Source organism: Neopsephotus bourkii, unplaced genomic scaffold (assembly GCF_033783945.1).
Source record: "Neopsephotus bourkii isolate Nb327-2 ecotype Australia unplaced genomic scaffold, CSIRO-AGI_Nbou_v1 NB_1287, whole genome shotgun sequence".
NCBI classification, from domain to species: domain Eukaryota; kingdom Metazoa; phylum Chordata; class Aves; order Psittaciformes; family Psittacidae; genus Neopsephotus; species Neopsephotus bourkii.
In genome coordinates, this window is record NW_026901771.1 from 1,473,833 (window position 1) to 1,497,332 (window position 23,500).

The 23,500-nt window shown below is 40.2% G+C and overlaps 1 protein-coding gene across 2 annotated transcripts in view; it reads left to right on the plus strand.

The window, feature by feature from the left end:
• Window positions 1-23,500, plus strand: part of WARS2 (tryptophanyl tRNA synthetase 2, mitochondrial) — a 39,964-nt gene that overhangs the window by 11,289 nt on the left and 5,175 nt on the right. For both annotated transcript variants that reach the window (XM_061365361.1, XM_061365362.1), the window contains exons 2-4: window positions 10,797-11,054; window positions 21,255-21,335; window positions 22,608-22,693. In XM_061365361.1, the coding sequence (XP_061221345.1) occupies window positions 10,797-11,054; window positions 21,255-21,335; window positions 22,608-22,693 (425 nt within the window). The remainder of the gene's footprint in view (window positions 1-10,796; window positions 11,055-21,254; window positions 21,336-22,607; window positions 22,694-23,500) is intronic.

Sequence of the window (23,500 nt, forward strand, 5' to 3'; positions counted from 1 at the left end):
TGTGTAAGAAGCAGTTGCTGTGACTTGGCTGGCATGTGCTGTGCCGATTCTAGTATTGCAGGTAAGATGCTATAAACTTCTACATGATTTAGGTCTCAACCATGATAAGCATTAAGTGTACTGCTATAAATCCTCCCCTGTACTGGTTTTTGGTTTACATTCCTTAGACATTAGTGACCGAGGGACAGACTTGTTTAAGCAGGGGTTTATTGTAGTAGTGCCTGAAGATGCACATTAGATACCAGTCCTACACAAACTTCCTCTCATATAAGCAAAGAATCTGCTCTGTGTATAGAAAACTTCATCAGTTATAAATTCATTCTGCTTATTCAGTGGCAATACAGACACAATACTGATCCTGGTTCTAACTCAACCTCAGATTAAATTCCTTAGGGAGAGAATACAGCTTGTATTGACTTTCGGGGGTCAGTGCTTTTATCTAAACTAGGGCATCCAGATGAGCTTCTGTGCTCCTGGACACAGGAACATGCCTTGGCTACATTCTCTTTGAGGGCCAGACGTGAGCACTAATGAACACCTCTGTGCCCCTCATCTATTCTTCAGCTGTTGTTTGTTCTTTGTGTGTAAATGTGATTTCAGAACCGACCTGCACTGATAAAACCAGTTTAAATGTAGTCTGTATGAGCTGAATTCTTTAGCTTTTGTTTTGCTTTAGGATTGTGATGGGTTTGCTACTTAAAATAGTTTCTTCTGTTAATCTAAAATCACATCATATTTTCATATCTGAAATTACTTATCATTTAGAAACACAGTATTCTTTTCTTTACATTTTGACAGTGACACCTGTATCTTGTGGCAAAATGCTAATTTTTCATGTGTTTTTATCCTACTGAAGCAGTGTATATTTCTAAATGTGGGTATGTCCCAGTTTACCAGTATTAAATGTTAACCTGTATTTTACATCTCTCAACAACATGGAATGTCAGTGTTCAGCTGTGAAAAGGCCTCAACTATGAAATTCAGTTAAATGCAGGTAGAAAAGCTTGAATCTTGACATGCCATTAGATGTAGCCTATCTAAATAAAATTCTGACTTCTCTTCCATCCTCTTTGGTCATCTCACTTTAAGCATATGATCACAGGCTCAGGGGACTAGAAGAGACCCATTGGAGGTGATCTGGTGTTTTCCCTGGCCCTAAGTAAAAATGAAATGCCCCTACACCTTTATCACATATCGTGAGTGTATATATAGATATACACATATATGTGTATTTAACAAAGAGCCTAAGCACTCTTCTGAAATGTTTTTCTTACTGTTGGAAACTTTTCTTTACCTCTGATCTGAATCTTTCTTACTGCAGCTTAAACTCATTGTTTCTTACCCTGTTAACCATGATCCCCAAAGCCCTATGTGGAAGACTGTGTATTTAAGGCGTATTAAAAACCTTGTTTCTCCCCAGTGTGCTGTCCACTGGACTAAACCTCAGTTCTTTCAGGCTTTCTGCTGGAGTTGTATCTCTGAGGCCTCTCACTGAACTTGACTGTACTTCTATGGCCTCTTTCTAGGCCTGTTTTGAAATCCAGCACCTAAAACCTGTCCCAGTTGAGGCCATCCCCATCCTTGAGGCCATCCTCATACTGGATAAGATGAGCAAGCTGGTTTGTGTCTTCTGGATTTTAATGCTATTCTTATATTCCTGTTCCTTTTTGGTGTAATTTATAAACGTGGTGGGTTTGCAGCAACATCGTCTTGATTCGTGCCCACCTTCTAAAATGTTACAAACCCCAGATCCTCTTGTGCAGTTATTGCCTGGACAGCTCTATTCCTTACTATGTTTGTGCACTTGAGTTGCCCTTTCTGTATAGATCCATGTAATTTGTGCCTGGCAAATAACATCCCGTTTTCTCAGACCATTTCTTTGCTTTGTCAAGATCAGTTTGAGGCCTTATCATACTTCCACCTTTGTGGAATCAGCTGCAGATTTAATGAATGCTCTTTATTTCATTATCCAGTTTACTAATGAAGATACTAAAATATAAAATAACAGTGGACCCAGGACAGAACCCTGTAAAACTGTATTTGTATATCTTGCCACAATCAGTATAAGCCATCAGTAAGTTCTGGTTTGGTTGGGGGTCTTTTTCTTTCCAGTTGCACCTCCAGCATATAATACCATGTTCTAGGTGCTATTTCTCTTAGTGGAAACAGATAATATTGGAACTTCATGAAAATCAGGCAAGAACCTTTAGTACTACTTGTTCTGTAGAAGGGCATCACAGTGATCTGGTATCACTAGTTCTTGAGAAATACATCTGGCTGTTGTTAAGACCTCTAATTCCTTCAAAGCTCGCTGTATTTTCCCAGGACTTAAGAGTTGAGCTAACTGTTACAGAGTAACTTCCCTTAGGTGGGTTCCTCAAGAGTGCTTCTGCTCCCCCCCCCAGCCCTGCTGCTGCCATGCCAGGACTGCAGCTGGATCAGAGGTTGTTAGACCTGGAGAGAACTGTTTCCAGAAGGCATTTGTACCCTCAGATTTGAAATGTTTGCTTGCTGCTTCTTCTTTGCCTGTGCCGCCTTCTCCAAGCAATGCCTACAGTACTGTAACTATCAAATACTCAGTTTCAAGCACTGTGTGCGTCATCTAATGGACTTGGAGGCAGCACACCTGGCCTGACCTTCATGCCTTACCTGGCTGGGCAGGATGTTCCTGCAGATAGTTCAGGACACTTAGCTCCTGCTGCAACCTCCTGTCAGTGAGGCACTGATTTAGTTTCTCTCTTCACACCTTAGTTGTGTAATAGCTGCGAGAACATAGTGTTATTAAATCCTTTGCCCTTTAACTTAGTCTGGGTGAAATGGGATGCTAAGGCCTGCACTCAGTGGCAGGTAGTCAAAATTAGGTAGTTTGATTGGAGAAGCTTTATTGCCTTAGCTTAAGAAATACCAGTGAATGGTTTGAGAATAATTAATGCAAGGTTAAGGCTGATATGCTGCTGCCTGTCTTGGACCATCTGAGACCATTAATTGCAGCTCTATGTGTGTCTTTGAAACTCAGGAGGTGCAGAAGTAATGCATGTGTCAGCATGCATTGGACCTGCTCTATAACTGAGCCTCTTTGTGGAATGACTGAGCTCTGAACAGGAGCCATCACGTGCTGGCCTTCCAGTTGATATGGAGAAGTGTAGGGAGCCCAGCACAAAAAAGAGAGAGCCTGTCAGGCTGTGTCCTTGCTAAGGAAGACATTGTGATGTAAAATTAGATTGGTGACAGCCACTGGGTTGCACGCAGACCCAGTGCTTGATTCCTTCACCATCCTTGCACAGACCTGGCCCGCTCTGTCAAATGTTATCATCACTTCTTGTGCTGGGACCTCTGCAGAGTGATCGAGCCAGCTCTTACTTTCTGTGGACTGCTGGCTGCTTCAGAGTCCTTTAGCCAGGTTTGTGTAACCTATTTCACACAGCGGGGAGGAAAGGGTCTGCACTTGCCTTGGGTCCAGAGGTACCTTGTATTGCTTGGTGGTGTGAACTGCTGCAGAAGATCCTTGTGTCTGTCAGTACAGCTGTCGCTGCCACACTGAGTGGCGTATGGAGCTCATAAAGGCAAATGAGAGAATCCATTTGTGGGACACAGCATACCACATTAAAGGTTCCGTTTGCTTAGTCTTCTTTAACAAGGTAGCATGAGAGGGCAGCCTAACCCAAATACAGTTATACAGTGTTCTTTTGCTAGCCCTAGAGGGCAGAGTTAAATTTATAAGGTGGGGTTGGTATGCACTGTAAATGTTCCTCCTTTAAATGTGTTTCTCATTTTAAATATAAATATTAAAATCTTACATTGGTTTAAATATAAATGCATTTGACATTCAAGAAAGGGGCACCAGGCACTGCTGTTTGAATCTTAATTTAGTTCTGTTTCTGGGCAATGAGTTAATCCTTTCTCAGAAGTTGTCTGAAAAACCTGCTCTGGTCTAAATATGTGTCTTTCTAATTTAATTTAAGATCTTTAATCCCTAATTATAAGAATTAAGCCTGATGAAATAGCACTTGTACGAGCTGAATTTCATGTATTGAATTACCAGATGAAGGTAAACATGTTTTAAAAGTTTCTACAGCAAGTTTGTGGACAAGAAATTACTTAAAAAGCAATAATTGAAGCAAAGTCTGTAGTACATAGACTGCTTCTAAGTTTCCCTTTTCTTTCATTTGTTTTTTTTCTATCTCTAATAACATTAACACTTAAATTGACCAAATTAGACTTTAAAATTTATGCTTTAGTTGGTAAAATCGGACTCCTCTGGTTTCCCTTCACTTTGCTGTTTAATAACTGTCTTAAGACAGGTTTTACTAAGCCAATGTTAGCAGACGAGCGTATCATTTTAACAACAAGAGCTTTGAAGTTGCAAAGTATTAATGAGGGAAATAGAAAGCCTCGTAGACAGATGCCGAAGATGCAGTAGTCGGGGACTTTTGTCAGCTAAAGACGTTCTTTTGTCTCTGAGGTTGAGGCACAGGTTTGGGGTTTGGTTGGGTTTTCCCTTTTTGATTCCTGTTGGGAGGATCTTCACATTTCAAATCTCAGCTTTTCTCATTTGTGTGCTTTACTCATCTCTGTGTTTGCTTAGTGCTGCTCTTTCTTCCCTTTCACTTTGCCATTCGCTTTTCCTCTGGCATATCTGAACTCGCTTCAGTTTAGAACAACTGGGGCGAAATGAACCGCCACGGATAAAAGTCTGACAAGAGCAGCAGAGTCTGTGAATGATCCTTTGCTGTTTCCTGAGTCGTTCCAATGTCATTAATCAGCACTGGTGCTGTGGAGGCTGGGTGGTGTGGTATGTCGCCAGCACAGCAGCTTCTCCGTCCCTTTCCCCCACCCCCTGCGTGCCTACACAGTGGGGAAAACTAGAGAGGGAAGCCATCAATCTTCCTTGTCCTGGATGTCAGCAGTGATTCTCCCGTCGACTTCCTGCTCTCTCCATTGTGCCCACCACCTGTGTTTAGAATTAGCTCTGATGCTGCTGGATCTCGCTTGGCTTTTCACCTGTTCTGCCCCAACTAAATAGCTGTTAATGTAAAACAGAGCGGCTAAATGCTATAACATGTGAAGAGTAACCACCACTGTGGGTTGGGGGGGGGAGTGTCCTGGTGCAGCTTGCTGGGATAGATTTATGAACAAAGTCCAAAGAAATTAATTAGTCTGAAGTTCTGTCCTTCCCTTCAGTTATTCACAGAGTACAATTGGCAAAAGACTCTTTGGGATTTGATTTTTCTACCTCTATATCTCGCTAGTTGTAGTCTTGAAAACGCAAAACTCCACCTCCTCCATCGCTTGAATAGTTTGGGAAGCTGAGGTGTAGTGCCAATGTACTTCTAGGGCAGGATTAATGTCATCACCTTATGGTCTGTTGTGTTAAATAATAGGTCTAACCTGGGCTCTGACCAGACGAATTTTGGTGTATACTTTTATGTAATTGTGTAAATGTTTTCCTATGCCAAACTAAAAGGAGAAAGCAATCCTGAGAATTGTCACATTGCAGCTTTGTCATAACTCCTTGAATGGGTGGTAGCTTTTTCTGGGTTTAAAACCCACAAAGTGATAAAAATGTAGGTAGGTTTCTTTATAGTTGTGGGTTGCCTGCTGCCATTAAGTGTAGGATGGCAATATTTCTGCAGAGTTACAAAGAAGAGAGGCTTTGAAAACAGATCCTGTGAATGCTTTCACTTGATTTTTTTTTCTTAACTCCTTTGTGAATTGGAAAAACTATATTATGACTGATCTTACTACAAATTTGAGAAGCAGTTTTCTGTTGAAATTCAAGGCAAATATGTGTATTCAACAGGTAAATCCTTGTATTCAGTCCTCACAGAATTCATAAAGCTAAACGTGAAAGCTATTGTCAGGATACTAAGAATTGACAAGTGACAAGAAATGATATGCATGGATCTTTTCCTTAACTCTAGCAAGTTTGACATGTTCTCCAGTTCTGGCACATTTGTCTCACGAGTAGGAAATGAGTGTGGCTTTGCTGAACTGAGGACTTAACAGTTACAGGTCTCCTTACTACAAGCATGACATACTGAGAAGAGTTCTGCTTTGGTCCAAGAGAGCAGCACTGGATTTTGGAAGCTGTGTTTGTTTTCTAGTATACTGGTTTGCACTGAAAATAAATGTGCCCATACTTCAGGGTATCTTTAGCCATCCTACTCTGGGACAAGAATGTAATGCTTATTCCTCATCATTTGAGAGCATTTGGGTATTGACAGTTTTTCATTTTAAAGAGCAGAAGTTTGTGTCATCATGAAAAATGAGTTTAGGGAAGAGAACACCTGAATCTCAATGGGGTTTGGGCAAGAGAACACCTGAACCTTAATGGGGTTTGGGCCAAGCTCCATTTAAAAACGCTGAGGTGAAATGTACTGTGGTGTCTGGAATTGCCTTGCAGAAGTCTCATTGAGAGGAAAATAATAGATGTCAAAACATCTGTCAGATACTATGCTCTTACCAGGAGTGAAGATTAACATGCAGCACTACTGGTGTAGGTGCACACACCACACAGAGTTAAACACACGAACAACAGGCTCACACTGTGCTTACTACAGATGTCTGACTGAGTGAGTGCCTGTGGGCTGGAGCTGCATGTCTTGTGGCTTTCACTCTGCTCCACTGGGAAGCCTTCACTCCTTTTGTTTTTATCCTTTTCCAGCTCTAGTACTTGAGAGCACACAGCTCCCATCCCCTGACCTAAGAGCTCCATTGAAGTGCATTCCAGCCCCATGATTTCATGGTACCAGCAAAACTCCCCTGCCACGCTGCTATGCCACCCGCTGCTTCTCACAGAGTGAACAAACAGGGAACATAAACTCTCTCCAAAGGAGCAATGTTCTCTGTATATTTTTAGTGCTAGAAGTCCAAGATTCATTTAAGGGTGGGTTTTCTGTTGGTTTTTTTTTTGGGGGGGGGGAGTTTTTTTTTAATATAGACTTCTGCTAACACAATGGAATATTTCATACCACCCCATTTGCTGTCACATCTTGTGCTTTTATGTTGTTAAATGGAATCAAAGGAGTTAAAGATGAAAGACTTGTAGTCAACTGGTCGGTCCCTCAGCTGGGAGCCAGTGAGGGTTTGTTCTTTGTAACTTATTTTCTATGCTTTATCCAGGTCCAGCCTAGCTCAGTTTTCGTTATTGGATTTGCTTGTTTCTGCAAATTCCAGACTTCAGGTTAAGTAATTGCTGAGTTTAGACTCAGTATAATACTCCTGCTGTTTGTTGCTCATGTTTAACCTGTTACTTATTGCCCATATACTGAACAAACCTTTTCTAAGTAGTTGTTTACCAGTTGAACATGCAAGCACATTAAAGCTGCCATGCTTGCTTTCACAGGTATTCTCCTTACTGGATAGACAAGGAACTTTGTTCTCTCTTTAAATGAAGCTGTCCATTTTACGTTGTACTTGAGTGTTTTCTTTCCAACATGTAGTGTGGCACCAGATGCTTACATAGTACTACAATAAACCTGTCTTTAATCTGTTTAATCTGTTTATTGTTACCCTTCATATCTTTGGAGTTCGTACAGAATTTGAATGTACAGTTTATGTTGAAATTCTGATGTCTTGTATATTCTTGGTGAAAAACATTCTCAAACTGCCTATTTAAATGTCCTTATTGTATCTGTACCAATATTTGAGTATATTATACTCAATTTAGGGAACACAATTTTGCCAGTACATCCAGTATGTTCATAGTGACATAATCTCCAAACTGGGCAGTGATCTGAGCAGGGGAAATGGCAGAGAAGGAACATGGCATAGGAAGCATATGAAGCAGGGACTGTGGCTGCGAGGGAATGCAGTCTTTGTGACTTAGAGACTGACAAGGTTTGTGGAGTCCACAGGCTCAGGGTGCCAGATCTTTCTGGGTCAGGGTATTGGCACATGAGCCGATCTGTGCTGACTGCACAGAGGGTTATAACATGCATTTATCCCAGGGGGTAGAGCTGCTTCTGCAGTGAAGTAGCATTAGCTTCAGGGTCCCAGGGAAAAGAAGCAATAGCATCAGAAGATATTTCGGGTGATGCTGTCCTTGTCTAGGCTGCAGTTGAAAGATGTACAAGTTTCTTCACTATGCTTTTAACATAGTCATTTCATACACTTTATTTAATACACATCCATAGTGGATTTCTAGAAGATTAGGAAGTTTCTAAGGTGTTCTAACAGTGCAGGTAGGAAACATTTTGCATGAAGTCACTGGAGTAACGGTAACAATAGCTTCCTTACCATACAGCATTCTCTGTGCCTCCTTACTGTCTTAATATTCCATGCAAGAGTTCTTCTGGGAAGCAGGGGGCGAAAAGCAAAAGTGCAGGAAGAAAAGGATACATGAACACAGGAGGGATGAAACTGATAAGAAAATGGAGATTAATGCTGTAAGAACTTACAGCCTGTGTGGCAGAGTGTGATTAGACATCTAAATGGGTGCTGCATAGTAGGCAGCACTGGGAAGAATTAGAATTGTGTGAAGGAGTATCGCGATTTGAACTGAGTGATAGAAGACGAGAGGAGGAAATGTGCTCTGACAACTAGCAAGCTGTTCTGGGATCCCTGTAGGGCAGAACACCATCATAGTCATCATCTGTTTATAGCCTTGGTTTCTTCTTGAGTTCTTATTCTCTTGGTGAAGAGCAGGAGCATGGGAAGCAAAAGACAAATGTTATGCCTGTAAAGTTGCATTGCCTAGCAAGTGATTGCATTGCCTAGCAAGTGATCTATGCCCTTAGTAACAGACTTACAGCTCTGAAGCCCAATGCATCCAGAGTTCCCTGAGTTTCTACAAGACTTCATCTGATTTATGAACGTTGAGACCCTTCTCAGTGCCAACAAGAAGCTGGTTGCAGCCCTTGGGCCAAGTAGTAGCCTAGTGGGAGGTGAGTGGGTTCTGCAAGTGGTTACAAATGCTCTGCTGTAGTTTCCTACGAAAAGAGGAGATCAAATGGCAAAAAAAGAAAAAGGGAGTAGCTAATTCCATGTTTGTGTAATGCAGAAAAAAGGCACGGATGGTCAAGGACTGGGGCACAACCACTTGAAGTTAGAATTGCTGTTGGAGGAAATTGTGTGCTTTTCATTGCAGTGGCTAGTTTGCAGCTCCCAAACTGGAGGTTCTGGAAGAGATCTTAGAAAATGACTCAAGAATATGCTAGAAGTCAAGAAGATACTTAGGATGAGGTGAGGGGGGTTACCGCCTGCACTGAAATGTGTAGGTATTTATGTGAGCAGGAAAAGTCAGCATCGCTGCTAGCCCAAATCTACTCTTACCTGTCAGCACAAACACTTCAACATTGGATAAGAAAATCGGCTTAGCTGAATACCAGGCTTACTTTAAAAGCAACGAGAATTATCCATCACATTTTGAAGGAAATGGCTGAACTCTAGATCATGTTTAAAAACACAAAGTCCTATCTACTTGGAAATTCTTATTCATTTTTTTTCTGGAGCCTGAGTCAAAATTAAATCAATTTGAAGTTTGGGGGTTTTATTTTTTTTAATAGTTAAAGATAATGGTACTTGGCCTTGACTTCTGCTGCCATTTTTTGTGGTTTTGTAGTAGTATGTAGGAGATTCACAGCAATGAAAACAGACTACATTAGTCGCTCTACTTTGATATCAGTGTGGCTTATAAAATATAGCAGGAAAATGATCATGTAGCCAGAGGCATAATGAAGTTGATATTCCTGCTGTACAAGAGACTGAGGGTTTGTACTGAGCAGCTTTGTGACTAGAGCTCCATGCTGACTTTGGTGGGACCCTCATTTGTAACTCTTACATGCTCTTACAGCTTGGCATGTAGCAAGCATTTTCACATGGAACATTGCTGAGTTACTTCTGGACATAATGGAATTCTTTGGGAAGGTCGGGGAGGTAATCGATCATATGCTGACAGCCTGGGGCTCTGAGAAAATGGTCAAATGGAGGGCTGGGATGCAGGAAAACAAACTTTCCAAGATGGTAACTGTCACTTAGCCAAGCTATACATTTTTCAAGTTTTTAAATCTTTGCTCCCAACCTTAGCTTCTTCATGACTTTTTTTTTGCTGCTTCTCTATGAAATCTCATCAGATGTTGACATATTACTGATACTGGTGCATCTACAGTATTCCAGGTGTGACCTTGAGCTATAGCAGTTTGTCTTTGTAGAGCCCTTTCAGAAACTCCACTGCTGCCAAGATGGGTCATTTCAGAATTTTGATAATCTCTTCATTATTCTTTGAGCTCTGGGACAAGGACTCAGTTTCTTTCAGGAACTGCTCAAAATGGTCTTTGCAGCTGGTAAAATAAGACTTGAGTGTTGGTGGGAGTTAAGCTGGCAGTCTAATGGGATATTGCATATGTTTACCACAAAAATGTTTCCATTTCTCTAGGCTATGATCCTGAGTTTCTGTATCAGAGTGGATAATGTGCTAAAGAGAAACATACAGCTTTGGTTCCAAATCATGGAATATAGAAGGATGAAAGATGAGGATCAAAAGGATCAAAAAAAGGATGAAAGAATCTATGACTTGTCTTCTGAGATCTAGTTTTCACTGACCTTATTTACAGCTATGTCAGTTTGTATATGCAGTCTGACTGCTTAAAATCAACACTGGTTGTCAGTCTCTCTGCAGTACGATGGAGTGTTAGGACTGACTTACTGCAATTACTTTTAGTTAATCCTGAGGTAATTTATAAATGAATACACTGATCGGAGTAGAGACAGGTGTGAGGCTTTATTAATGACTATCAAATGTGAAAGAGTCTGTCCCAAAAATTCACTTGCTAATTTTATGAATTGTTTGCTTACAGAATATGGTCGTGGATCGGATTTTCTCTGGTATCCAGCCAACTGGGGTGCCTCATCTGGGTAACTACCTTGGAGCCATTCAGAACTGGGTGAATCTGCAGGAAGAGTGCAGCTCAGTGCTATATAGCATTATGGACATGCACTCTCTCACCATGCCCAAGGAACCAGCTGTCCTGCGCCAGAACATATTGGACACCACTGCTGCCATCCTTGCCTGTGGTATTGACCCAAAGAAGTGTTTCCTGTTCCGACAGTCACTGGTTAGTGCTCCTGTTGCATTAGGTTTGTTTCTTAGTAAGTGGCTTTCCACACATGTTAATGACTGAGTATAGCATTGATCAGCTTTGTGTCAGTGTAGAAAATGTTAGCAATGTTGCATTGCAAACTTAGGCCTTGCTGCTGTTTCGAAGTGGCTGAAACCATGTTTGAGAAGTCCATTTAAGGATAAGTATACTTGAAATTTCCCAGGCAGAGCTAGGAATTAATGCAGGTTATGAGTAAAACACTGGAAAAGCCTGCTAGGAAACTGTTAATTTAGCTCTGTAAGACTCACTTTAGTCACAAAAGGTTAAATCATAAATGTATAAATGTAGTCCATGCAACCATAAAGCCAGTAAAGGCAAGTAAAACACATTTCTGTGGTGTCGTATCAACACTTAGCAATTAGTCTGCCAGCTGCACAATTATCTCCAGCAGGTAGCTGGCATGGTAAGCTTTGTGTAGGTTCCATCACCAGGGAGTTAATATCTTCTCTGGGATTTTTTTTTCCCTTCACTATAACCTGCTTATACCTTTTTCCACCTGATCTGGTAATTCATATGTGAGATATTTGCTTCTGCCGTTGACCACCCAAGGTGTATTGGCTTACCTTCCTACTTGGCATATGTCAGCTTTGTCTATCACATGCTGCATTCTCCTGGAACACAATTTAGTTTCTTGCTTCATTAACTTTCTGTTATTGACTCTAAACTGGCAAACTTACATGATTTCCGACAGAGGCAGATGTGTCACAGCTTCTGCTCTTCTGAAGACATCTTTAACGGATGTCTGACTTGCAACAACTGCGAAGTTGATATGTATAGAGCCTGAATTGTATCAGTGCAAGATGAAATTGCGATATTAAATTCCTCCTTTGAACATGGTTCTTTACAGGCAGAGTTTCCTGGGGTTGTCAAACTGCAAATGACAATCATAGCTCCATATCCCTGGTGGATATTGAAATGTTGAAGACAGGTACACCTCCTGCTTCATTTTTCCTCTGTATTAAAAAAAACAAAATTCTAAATAGATTAGCTCAGAAACATGGAGAAATGTTTAAATTCATTTATGCTTTGTTCAAATCTGTTTATTCTTTTTAGGAAATTACCAGCTTGGGTTTTGTTTTATCTCTACTCTGACTTAAATTCATTCATATTGAGGCTACATAAACTGGAAAGCCAATGATGCAGTAAAAAACAACCTGGAGTTTTGTTTTTAATTCCTTTCAAGCAGTTGAATGATTCAGCTAGTTACAACACAGACTAGATACACAGACAGGACTCTTCAGCCTAGGAGATGAAGAAGGTTATGGTTAGAGAAGAATAAAGTAAAGGTTTATAAAACAGCAAGTAAAATGGAGAAAATAGATAGAGAATGTATGGTTTATCCATTGAAGAACATGAATCAAAATCAAATGTCATAATAAATTAGCACCTGGTGGATTCAGCATAAACTGAATTTCATGAAATCCACAATTAGGCTACAAAACTCCTTGGCAGAAGATACAGTGCATGCTGAAACGTGTATGAATTCAGGAAAGGACTCACCAAATTCATCTGAAATATCTGCTGGGGACTGTTCTATACGTGAGGTACCACTTCTGCAGGTAGTGCTGCAACCACAGTTGGGATGCTGTTTTGTACTTAGGCTCTTTTCTGATTATTGTTCTTGGAGATGAATATTTGGGCTGTTCCAGTGTTGCTTTTCTTACATTCTTACATGTCCAAAAGCTAAACTACTGCTGTTCCAGGTCTTGCTAAAGCCAACACACAGACTTCCCTTGAAGCCAGCAGATTATCAGTGAGGCTCTTACATTACAGTTTTTAGAATCTGAGACTAGTTTAGGTTGAAAGGGCCCTTAAACCTCATCCAGCTCCAACCACCTGCCATGGACCAGATTGCTCCAAGCAACCCATCCACTAGAGCAGGTTGCTCCAAGCCCCATCCAACCTGGCCTTGAACACTGCCAAGGATGAGGCAGCCACAGCTTCTTTGGGCAACCTGTGCCAGTGCCTCACCAACCTCACAGGGAAGAACTTCTTCCTTATATCCAGTCTCAATCTTCCCTCTGGCAGGTTAAAGCCATTTGCCTCTGTCCTGTCCCTACAGATGTTCAGCTTTAGCAAACAAGAGTTTCCAACACCAAAAATTAGTCTGATTTCTGTTATGGTGGTTAGGCTGGCCTCTGTTAAAGAGGCTAACAGAGAAAAAGAAGTTGGCTATTATTGTTCCTAATAGCCAACCTAAACTTCCCCTAGCACAGCTTGAGGCTGTTTCTTCTTGTTCTGTTTCTTGTTACTTGGGAGAAGAGACTGATCCCACCTCACTACAACCTCCTGTCAGGTAGTTGTAGAGCATCGTAAAGGTCTCCCCTGAGCCTTCTGTTCTCCAGACTAAACCCCACCAGGTCCCTTAGTTGTTCCTCATCAGACTTGTGCTCCAGACACTTCACCAGCTCCATTGCCCTTCTCTGGACCTGAAAGTCCTTTTTCTAGTATCAAAGAAGGTCTTTTACAATTGTTTGTGAATCCAGACTGTTTCTGAAGTGGTTCAGGCTGAAGTGGTGTGTTGCCTACCCCAGTCAAGTGTAGTGGTCAAGTATACCCAGAGATGCACTATGGTCTGTTACAACGGCATTGGTAGGACCAGATGTTTCTCTGGAAGCAATTAAGAGGAATATCTGTGTGTAGTGCTTGATGCGAGGAAAGGAGACAGGAACCTTGCTAATGTGATTATTGTTTTAGTATGATAATGAAATACTATAGTATGGAATGTCATAATATCAAGATGATTGTTCCTAAAAGCAAGGGTGTGAAATGGATTGCAGCTATTGCTAATCAGGAAAGTTTATGGCTTGATTTTGGCTTGGTAACTGCTCCATTTTCCAAAGAAGGAGCTGGCCTCACCTTTCCAGCCACTGCAGCACTCTCCAAGGGTGGTCTGAAACCCCACTATTTTGTTTACAAACATCTGGCTGAGGTGTAAAGCAAAGTGACAAAACCCATTTGTATCCTGAAATAGGCTGTATTTCCAGAGCTCCTCGGGAAAACAGTGAAAATCCAGCTGCAAATAAAGAACTGTTTTAGGTACTTGCTTATGGGCAAAGTAAATGTCTTTCTTCAATACTAGATCAAACTCATAAATGAGAGATTTCTCAGTAGATTAACTACAATTATTAATGTATTTTGAGTTCTATCTTGAGAATTTGGAGAACTGTAGCTCATAGAAGTGCTACTGCAGTTTCTTCTGATTAACACTACAACTAATGGCTGGTAGTACCCTGATTCTGGAACAGTAACAGCAGAATTCAATACCTGCGCTGCAAAAGGATCCTAGTAAAGGTAAGCCCCATGAAGGGAATTGCTCAGGCAGTCATTGTAAATGCTGCTGTGGCCTATCAACTTTCTCTGGATTAACCTGGACAAGAATGGTCTACAGTTACTGAAGAGGGGAATATGTTGGTTTGTTTGGCTTACTCTGTACTTTCTTTCTGTTGGCACTTCTGTTGCTTCTCTGGAATGTTTGTAATATGTGAAAAAGAATATTGATCTCTTTTTTTCCCAAAAGGCTTGTGCATTTGATAAGGGTTTCACTGCCAGTAGGCTGTTATTTACAACAGGGTTTGTGCAGATTGGATCTGTAATCCAGATCTCCAGCTTTTCCCACATTTTACCATCCTTTCCAATACAATCAAGAGATGAAAGACTGTTTCTGATGTATCAAGTATACAACTATATTACCCTTAAAGTGCTAGTTTTATGAAAATTAGTTCTGTATGCTTCAGAAACTACCATTTATAAACTACAGGGTTTTATAATATATATAAACAGGAAGTTAATAGCTGGCTGCATATTTCGTGTCCATAAATAACAGTTCACCAAATGCCTCCCACACTTACATTAACATGTACAAACTTGAACTCCAGCTTAGGGGAGTAGTGGCTACAAAGAACAAGTGATGATAACCTTCAAAATATTTAGAATCAAGAAGGATGATGCTGAATATTTAGGGGAGTGTTTGGGACTGCATTGTCTGTGAAGGGTTACGAACAAGCACATTTTATTACAGTATCTAGGAAAACCCAGTTGTGGAACATGTTGGACACTGGAGTGGCCTCCCGGTGAGAGCAGCTCTTCTGTTACAGCTTGTTCAATCCTATTTTCTGAAGTAGGAAGGCAAGTGATCTTGTGAGACAAGTCATAGAAGAGGGACGATTTCTAAAACAATACAAATAAATGCAGATTTCAAGATGATGCCTTTTTTCTTTGGAGCACAGCTGCGAGGTGTACAAACCCCAATTTGCTCTTAGAGAAAATAACGTTAAGATATGCTTTAACTGCCTGCCTTTGCTTATCAGGCATAAAAGAGAAGCAACAGAATAATGACATATCCAATATATACTGAAAATCCTAGAAGAAAGAGCAAATATATTCTTTAAGTTGTACCATAACTGATAAAAGCTGTACCAGTTGTCTTTCATAAAACTTAGACTGTTTTATGAAAGCCAAAAAGGACTACAGGGCAGAAATAAGGAAGACAGTAAGCAATCTGCACACATGGGAAGCTTATATGGTATAACCCATTTTCTCTGATTCCTGGTGGGTACAATACACATTTCAATTATTGCCCATAACTATCTCGTATCTCATCTTCTTCACAGTTAAAGCAACGGCAGAAACTGCTGTTGGTTTTATGTGGTCTCAGGGTGTTCTTCCTGTCCACCTACCTGTTGTAGCAGACATATGCAGAATATCCCAAGAGAAACTAAAATTCCCTCGGAGTTGATTTAGCAGCAGTGCCTGTTCTGCTCTACTCACACTTCTGTGAGGAGCATTGTGAGTTTCTGGACAACATAACATTCTGTTTCTGGGTAGGAAATTGCAGTTTTCAGCCTTTTGGAGGGGGTGATTTATTTCCCGAGTATAATCAGCTGCAGTATCCTTGCAGTGTGAAAGCAAATTGAAGAAGTAACTCTGGGAGGTGGGAATTTGCCAATTTGTCAGCCTTGAAAAGCCAAACTACGATAATTTCAATGTGCACACTCTTTCCCTGCTATTATTTTCCAGAAGTATCCAGCTGCTTTGTTTTGTGGGCAGAGTTGGAATGCATTCATGCTACTTCTTGTCCGATTTTCAGAGGGGCTGAAAAGCTTCCATTGCATCATAGCTTATAAATTCATTAAAGTCCATAATTTAGCATGGTCCATTGAAAACTTCCTGTCAGAAAAGGAAGTATGTAACTGTTTAATTTAGAAAATGATTCTGCTTCTCTCATCCCTCTGTTTTCTCCCCCATAGGACTGGGCTAGATGTAATTGGAGCTTGGTGGGAAGAAAAGTCATGGTTCTTTTTTTCCCTTCCTTCTTCATTAATTTACCTGGTTTATCTCATGCTGTTATGTAGCTGTTGGGTGTTCTTCTCCCCACCATTCTTCTGGCCACACCAAACTGCTTCCTCAAACAGTATTGTCAGTTAGACTAGGAGCTTGTTTCTGCAAATAATTTAATTTCAGAATGAATAAAGGGAGGGAAAAGGGTTCCTTGGCCAAAATCCTGTGTTCCATCTGGGTTTATAACCAAGTCACCTGATTCCAGTAGGGGTATTCTTGGTCAGGGTCTTATTCTATAAGTTTTAACTAAATATACATGAAGATAAGTTGTGAACATTTTCTCCACATTAAGAGATACACAGCAAATTTGCAGTCATTTACAGAGGAGGGCTGTAGGTTGCAACTTAGGGAAGTCCATCTTGAAAATGGAGCACTGCATCTCTTCTTGCAGGTTGATTGCCACTTAAGCTGCTGACACCCAGCTATGTATATAAGCCTCAGAAAGCTAAGTTCCAGTGTTGCTGGTTTGCCAACTTTCAGATCTGCTCAAAGTATCCATGTTCTTGAACCTCATTGCTTGCTGTCCTCCTGAGCTGTATGTCTCAGCATGGAAAGTCAGCTAGAATTAGTTGCACTAAAAGTAGCTATTGGTTATCCATGTATATCATCAGCCGTGGCTGTGGCCAGGGAGTAGCATCAGTAACTTGGTGGGGAATAGCTAAGATCAAGGACAAAATAATGGATCTGCAAGGAGAAGCCCTGAGGTTGTACTTCAGCATATAACATCTCAGAGGTGATCCAAGTGTAACTTGTGATCTGAGTTTAATAATGTCAAATGGCCGCAGGAGTGAACAACTGAGAAGCTCTTTGTCTGTAAAAAGGGAGGAGCGAGGCACTCAGACAGCTGAAGAAGCAGAAATGGTTGTGCCTTCTAGACAACTGCTCATTGTCACTTGGAAATGGCCACCTCTGCTAAGTAAGTGCTTAAAACTCTGCTAAAAAACTGCTTAAAAACAAAAGTAATCTGACTGGGAAGCCTTGGTCTTATTGGGCCACAAGAAATGGATGTAAGTAGTTTGTTCTGGAAGTAACTCTTTGATTAGTGTTTAGTAAGCCAGGTTGTGGGGGATGCTTTATGCAATGGAAATTAAGGAGGAAATGTGGTACTGGGAATAGCAGAGAGATGACCATCTGGACCCTTTGACGAATATTGATGGGTTATACAGACTTGGAACAAATTAGGAAAGAAAACTGTTAAAGTGGGCAAGAGCACAGGACAAGAAAAAGTTAATGATTTCATGTATTCACTCAGGAAAGGGTATGATTTGGGATTATTATATGGATCTGGTTAAACTTGTTTGTGAAAACTGTTAATGGGAAGTAGTTGGCTTTGTACGGGGAAACAATAAACACAGGGCTTACAAGACTGTTAGTCTTCCAGAGATTTTCAGCCAAACTGCAAGAAATATTTCTTGCGAAAATAATGTTTTTATTGAAAATAAGCTATTATATTCTTTCAGAACACAAAAGTAGCTGGAATTGACACAAAGCGTTTTAATGGATTAGATAGCTGGTTTTCAGAATTAGAAGTAATTATGGCAATCTTGGAGGTTGGTTGGACATACAGTTCAGGAACAGTTACTAGCTGTGAGTTCTGTTTGTTAGACATAGAATTATGGTTTTCTAAGTTTTGTAGGATTTTCATCCTGGGGGTTTGGGGGAGATGACACTGCTGAGAAACTCGTGCCTCCATTGGAAAAGAGCTCAGCTGCTTATTAGCTGTTCTGTTGCCGGAAGCTGGGGCATTCCTGAAGTACATCATAGCTCCAGAGGGTACTACTCTTGTCAGATGCAAACTAAATTCTTTACTGGTTCAAATATACACTGAATAAACTGAATGGATTGGAACCCTGTATATTTTATTTCCTAGATACATGGTTAGATTCCGAGTGAACTCCTTTAAAAACAAAAAGGCAGAAGAGCTCCTACTTTTTAAAATGAAAACTGTGTAAAGATAGACCTTTGACAAACGTCTTCCTTGTGGTGGCACAATAAATGCAACCTAACACAATAGGAATCAACTGCAAATCAGTTAACAGATTGATACAAAGCTGAGATGTCTTTTCTGTTTCATTTCTGTTTCCTAAAGGGATTGCCTCTTTCTGTAGTACTGTGGGAAAATAAAAGTCCTTGTGGGATTGAATCCAAGAGAAAATGTGTTATTGGGATTGTTATTGACCCCCACATCAAGATGATAATAGTATTCAAGAGATGTTAAGTGAGATGATGCCTTATGCTAAATAAAACGTGAGATGATGCCTTATGCTAAATAAAACTACATCAAGCATTTGATTCTTCTGGTTAAAAAAGGCATATTTGGGAAGGAGGCCTTTTCCAATTAAATATATTTCCTAGTGGAATCCAAAAGATTCAAAGATTAATATTTAGTTCATGAGGAATGGCAGGTTAAGATGTAGATGAATTAAGCACAGTAGTTTGTGTTCTTTTTCAGGATATTCTTACAAATGGATGAAAAAAGTCTAAATAAAAGTGGTCACACTGATTTTTAAATATTTTCAGTCCTGAAAGAATTCTCTAGTATTCTTGAATGGAGTCTTCTTTCAAAAGTCTTAAAAATCAGGTTTTGAGTAGGAAAGTCATAGAATCATAAAATAGTTTGGGTTGGAAAGGACCTAAGGATCATCTAGTTCCAAACCCCCGCCATCAGCAGGGACACCTCACACTAGACCATGTCGTCCAAGGCTCTTCCAACCTGGCCTTGAACACTGCCAGAAATGGAGCATTTACCACTCCTCTGGGCAGCCTGTTCCATTGCCTCACCACCCTCACAGTAAAGAGGGTGAGGTTCCTTATATCTAACCTAAATCTTCCCTGTTTCACTTTGAATCCATTACTGCTTGTCCTACCACTATGGTCCCTGATGAAGAGTCCCTGTCTGGCATCCTTGTAGGCCCCCTTCAGATGCTGAAAGTCTGTTCTGAGGGCAGAACACAATGATTCATTACACCAGTTTGTAGTAACATGTAGCACACATACATGCCAGAAAGGAAGCGTAGAATAGGCCTTTATTTTACTGGTATCGTATACGTCTTCACTTCTTCCAGTTTATTTGTATCTGAAGTTATGCAATCAAAGTGATGGAGTACTGTAGCTTAATGAGTAACCACATTTGAGCTGATGCATGGTGACCAACCAGATGCAGCAGTTACCTGCCCCTCTTGCCAAATAAAACACAGTAGCTTAGACCATGATTAAGTCTGATAAATGATTTGTAGTTTAAGCCTAGTACCTCCTGATTCACATGCTATCATACAGTCAGTTACTGCAATTTGGGTGATGAATGTTCACTCGTTAGGCTCCAGTTCTGATTTTTTTTCCCAACTGAAACATCTGCCCTTCTGTGTATTTTCTCCCCCTTTTTTCTTCCTGATATTCAGCAGCCTAGCAAAGGACTGTGTGTGTTTGAGAATTAAAAGTGAATGTAACTTGCTAGAACCCAGAACTGCAGATTCAAGTCTACAACTGCTGTTCAGATAATTTGGTGGTTTGGTAACTGATGTAATGTCAAAGCCCCTGATGCAATGAAACACACATGCAGTCTTGGCTGTGGAAGCAATGTCTGACGTAGCTGGATGAGTGAGTGCGTAGCTTTTTAAGGGAGTCCTTGTCAACACAAGTGCAACAGAGCACCATCTCCTCTCTGTCCGTGACTGGAAGAAAGGAATGAGAAACCACTTTGAACCAGATGGTGATGTCTTCTAAATGAAATAGGGGTCTTGAGCTTAGTATTTTCTATAAAGTTCAGTTTACTGTTTGTGTCTTGCAGAAGGTACATTTGGTGCATCTTGTTGCACTTTGTCTTGTGACAGAGAAAATCAGCATGAGGAAATTGAAAGAAAAAAAAGACTGCAGGAAAGGCAGAAAGAAGGGAAAGAGAATCAACCTGGAATATTTCTTATGTTTAACCACTGAACTGCTGCCTTGACATCAGATACCCCTATACAACACTGACAGCGGAAATAGTCTGATGTCTGTTAGTTAGGAAATTACTACACTTCAAATCTGACAACAAAGGAATTGCCATTAACAGTGCTAGTAATTCTTACTTGTTTGTAAACACTTTCTACTGCCTTCCGTCTGAGTTGCTATATATTGTTGCAAGCATGAAGTTTTGAACATCTTGGAGATGGTTTTTTAAGATGCTCTTAAATACCCAAACCTGCCAATACTGAGAAGAATGAAACAAACATGTAAGCAAATAGCAGAACATGGGTCATCATATGTATAGCTAGCTAACAATAGACAAAATGGCACAGGTCTGCCCTGACCTTAAATGGGTCTTGGGGCTCCTGGGGTCTTGGGCAGAGAATATGGGTGGAGGGCTCAGGTGAAGCTGGTAGGGACAATTAAGGGAAATGAGTGCATTCAGGGCCCTGTTGCAGAAGAAATGAAGTTTGGGTAACTTACTGGCACTGGAAATGAGAACGGCAAAGAGGTTTTCTAACTATTCATGTGTTATCTCAAAGTGTGGGGATATCTCAGATTTGCAGCATAGCAGCCAGTGGTTGACTAGTTTATGTGTGTGTTCAAGTCTGTTGTTACTAAAGCATTTTTTTTTCTTTTTTAGAAAAAGAGTGCATAGGATCAAGAGCCTTTGTATGCTGCTTGACTGTAGTGCATTCAATCCATGCAGGGCCCAGAACTTTCCATTAGCCTGTCACTTCACCTTACTGAAAAAAATAAGACAAAAATAAATGGTTTTCTGATCTCTAATACTATTTATCTCTATTGATTTTGAGAAAATAGACATATAAATGCAGAAGACTAAAATTGATCCTGACTTTGTATTTTCAGGTTCCTGAGCATGCAGAACTTGCCTGGATTCTTGGGTGCTTAACTAATGTGCCACGTCTGCTACGCTTGCCCCAGTGGAAGGTATGGACATTTTCATAAGTTCAGTGGAATTATGTGGGAATTCAGTAGAACTGCTGTCCTTAAAATACTTCTTATCTGTGAAGTACCAGCTGTATCTTGGTTACCTTTGCTTTAGGTTTAAATCATATGGCAGAAAATGGAAAATGTGTCTTTCCAGGTCTGTTACTATCAGTAACCGTTTTCCTGCTGGAAGCTACAGCATAATATTTTTTGCAGAGACTTGCAGAAACTAGGAGGTTTGTTCAGTCTGGTTAAAGTGATTTTGCTAGATCCTTGGAGTTATTTCAATGCTTTTTTAATAATGCAAAACAACTATAAGATATTACAGTGGAAACCATGAGCCTTGCTGATGAAGGAGTTCCATAAACAGCTTTTCTTTTCCTACCATGAAGAGTGGTGGCTCTGTACTTCTTATGGGAGAGGGTGCAAAAGAAACGTATGTTGGAAGAGGAGTATAGAAATTATAAACACTAAAAACGTGCTGAGTGATAAAGTTAATGCACCTTAAATGTTTGGATTTACAAATTTCAAATGTTCATCTTTTTAATCTTAGGACATCAGCAGCAGGAGTACATCAGTGGAGTTCTTGCATTTAATTTCCTTGTATTTTATTTTGGCATTTTGTAAGTAGAAAAACCAAAAGGCAGGGGAGAAAAGTATCAAAAAAGGAAAAAAAAAAAAACTATATTAAGAGCAGTTTGGCTTGCAGACTTCAGAGAAGTCTTAAATACCTCCAGATGTTTGCTTTCTTACTGTTTTTCTTCTTAATTAAATAAAAACAGTAAAACTTAAATACAGCAACCAGTGTTAATGCAGGGCATAGATTAAAGCCAACCTTTTCAAACCTAAGGTTCTAAAGTTAAGCTTTTAAATCCAACTTTGACTGGATTGACTTTCCAAGCCCACAGATAGGTGTTACAGGTGTTAGGCTTTGCAAATTAGGTCCCCTGGACCTTAGGCACTTAGCTATGTGGACAGAAGACAGAGGGTGAGAGAAACCTGAAGATATTTCAATAGTAATGATGAAATAATGAAGATTTTAAGGGGCTTAGTATATTTAAATGTTGTTAAAAGCAAAAAGTAGATACGCCATTACTAGAACAGAATTCGTAGCCTGACTACCTTGAATTAAATGATACATATCCTAAAGTAATGTGGATTTGAATTAATATCTGTATCCTAAAATGTTATGGATATGAATTAATTAAAATCGCAGCCTGTGATACCATTAGCCAAATACATGATTCTGCTCTGTTTCTCTTTTACAAACAGATGAAGCGTGCCAGCCAGAATAATGAAGGAACTGTTGGGTTGTTGACCTACCCTGTGCTTCAAGCAGCAGATATTTTGCTGTACAAGTAAGAGGCAGAATGTGAGCCCATGGGCAATGTCTGTTCAGCTGCATTGGAATGAATGTCTGTCAGGTCAACATGCTAACTTCTGAAGTGGGGGAGCTGGGTGTGATTAGATCAGAAGATTGGAAATGGATGACAGCTTTTTACCTCTCAAGTGGCTGGTTCAAATCTAGCGTGGTTTGAAAGCAAATGACAGCGCTGTAAAGAGAAAAAGCTGATTGCTTCAGAATAATTATTAGGGAATTATAACCCACTGGTGCTTAATTATATATATTACATGCTCACACACATACATATACTTTTTTTTAAGTATTTATGCCTTATGCAGTATACTGCAGAGATACTTAAACTGGCTATATATAGCATACCCATATTAGTGTGTCATTCTATGTAGGCCTGTTGATACCGGTGAATAATTTACTGCATCTTGTGGTACCTGAGCTAGTCTAATTTCTTTTATGGTGGCCCATGTGGGTGGAAGTACACCCTCGTTAGGGATGGGTGACTCAGCATGCCAAAGTTTGTAGCCTAGCTGATAGAACTTGTAGTGCATTATTTTAAATTGCCTCAGTAAGTAAATGTTAGAGACAATGCATTATGTATTAATGATTTTTATGTTCCAAGCATATGTACTTTCTGAAATTGTTCTGAAGTTGTGAATATTTGTTGGGACAGAGAAGTCATACAGAACTACAAAGACTTTAGGGACTTCAGGAGAACAGAGTAACCAAGATTAGCCAGTTGTTAACCCAGAAAAATATAGCTACAGAAATTCAATCTGAAGTGATCATTAGTAGGAAAAAACAGTAA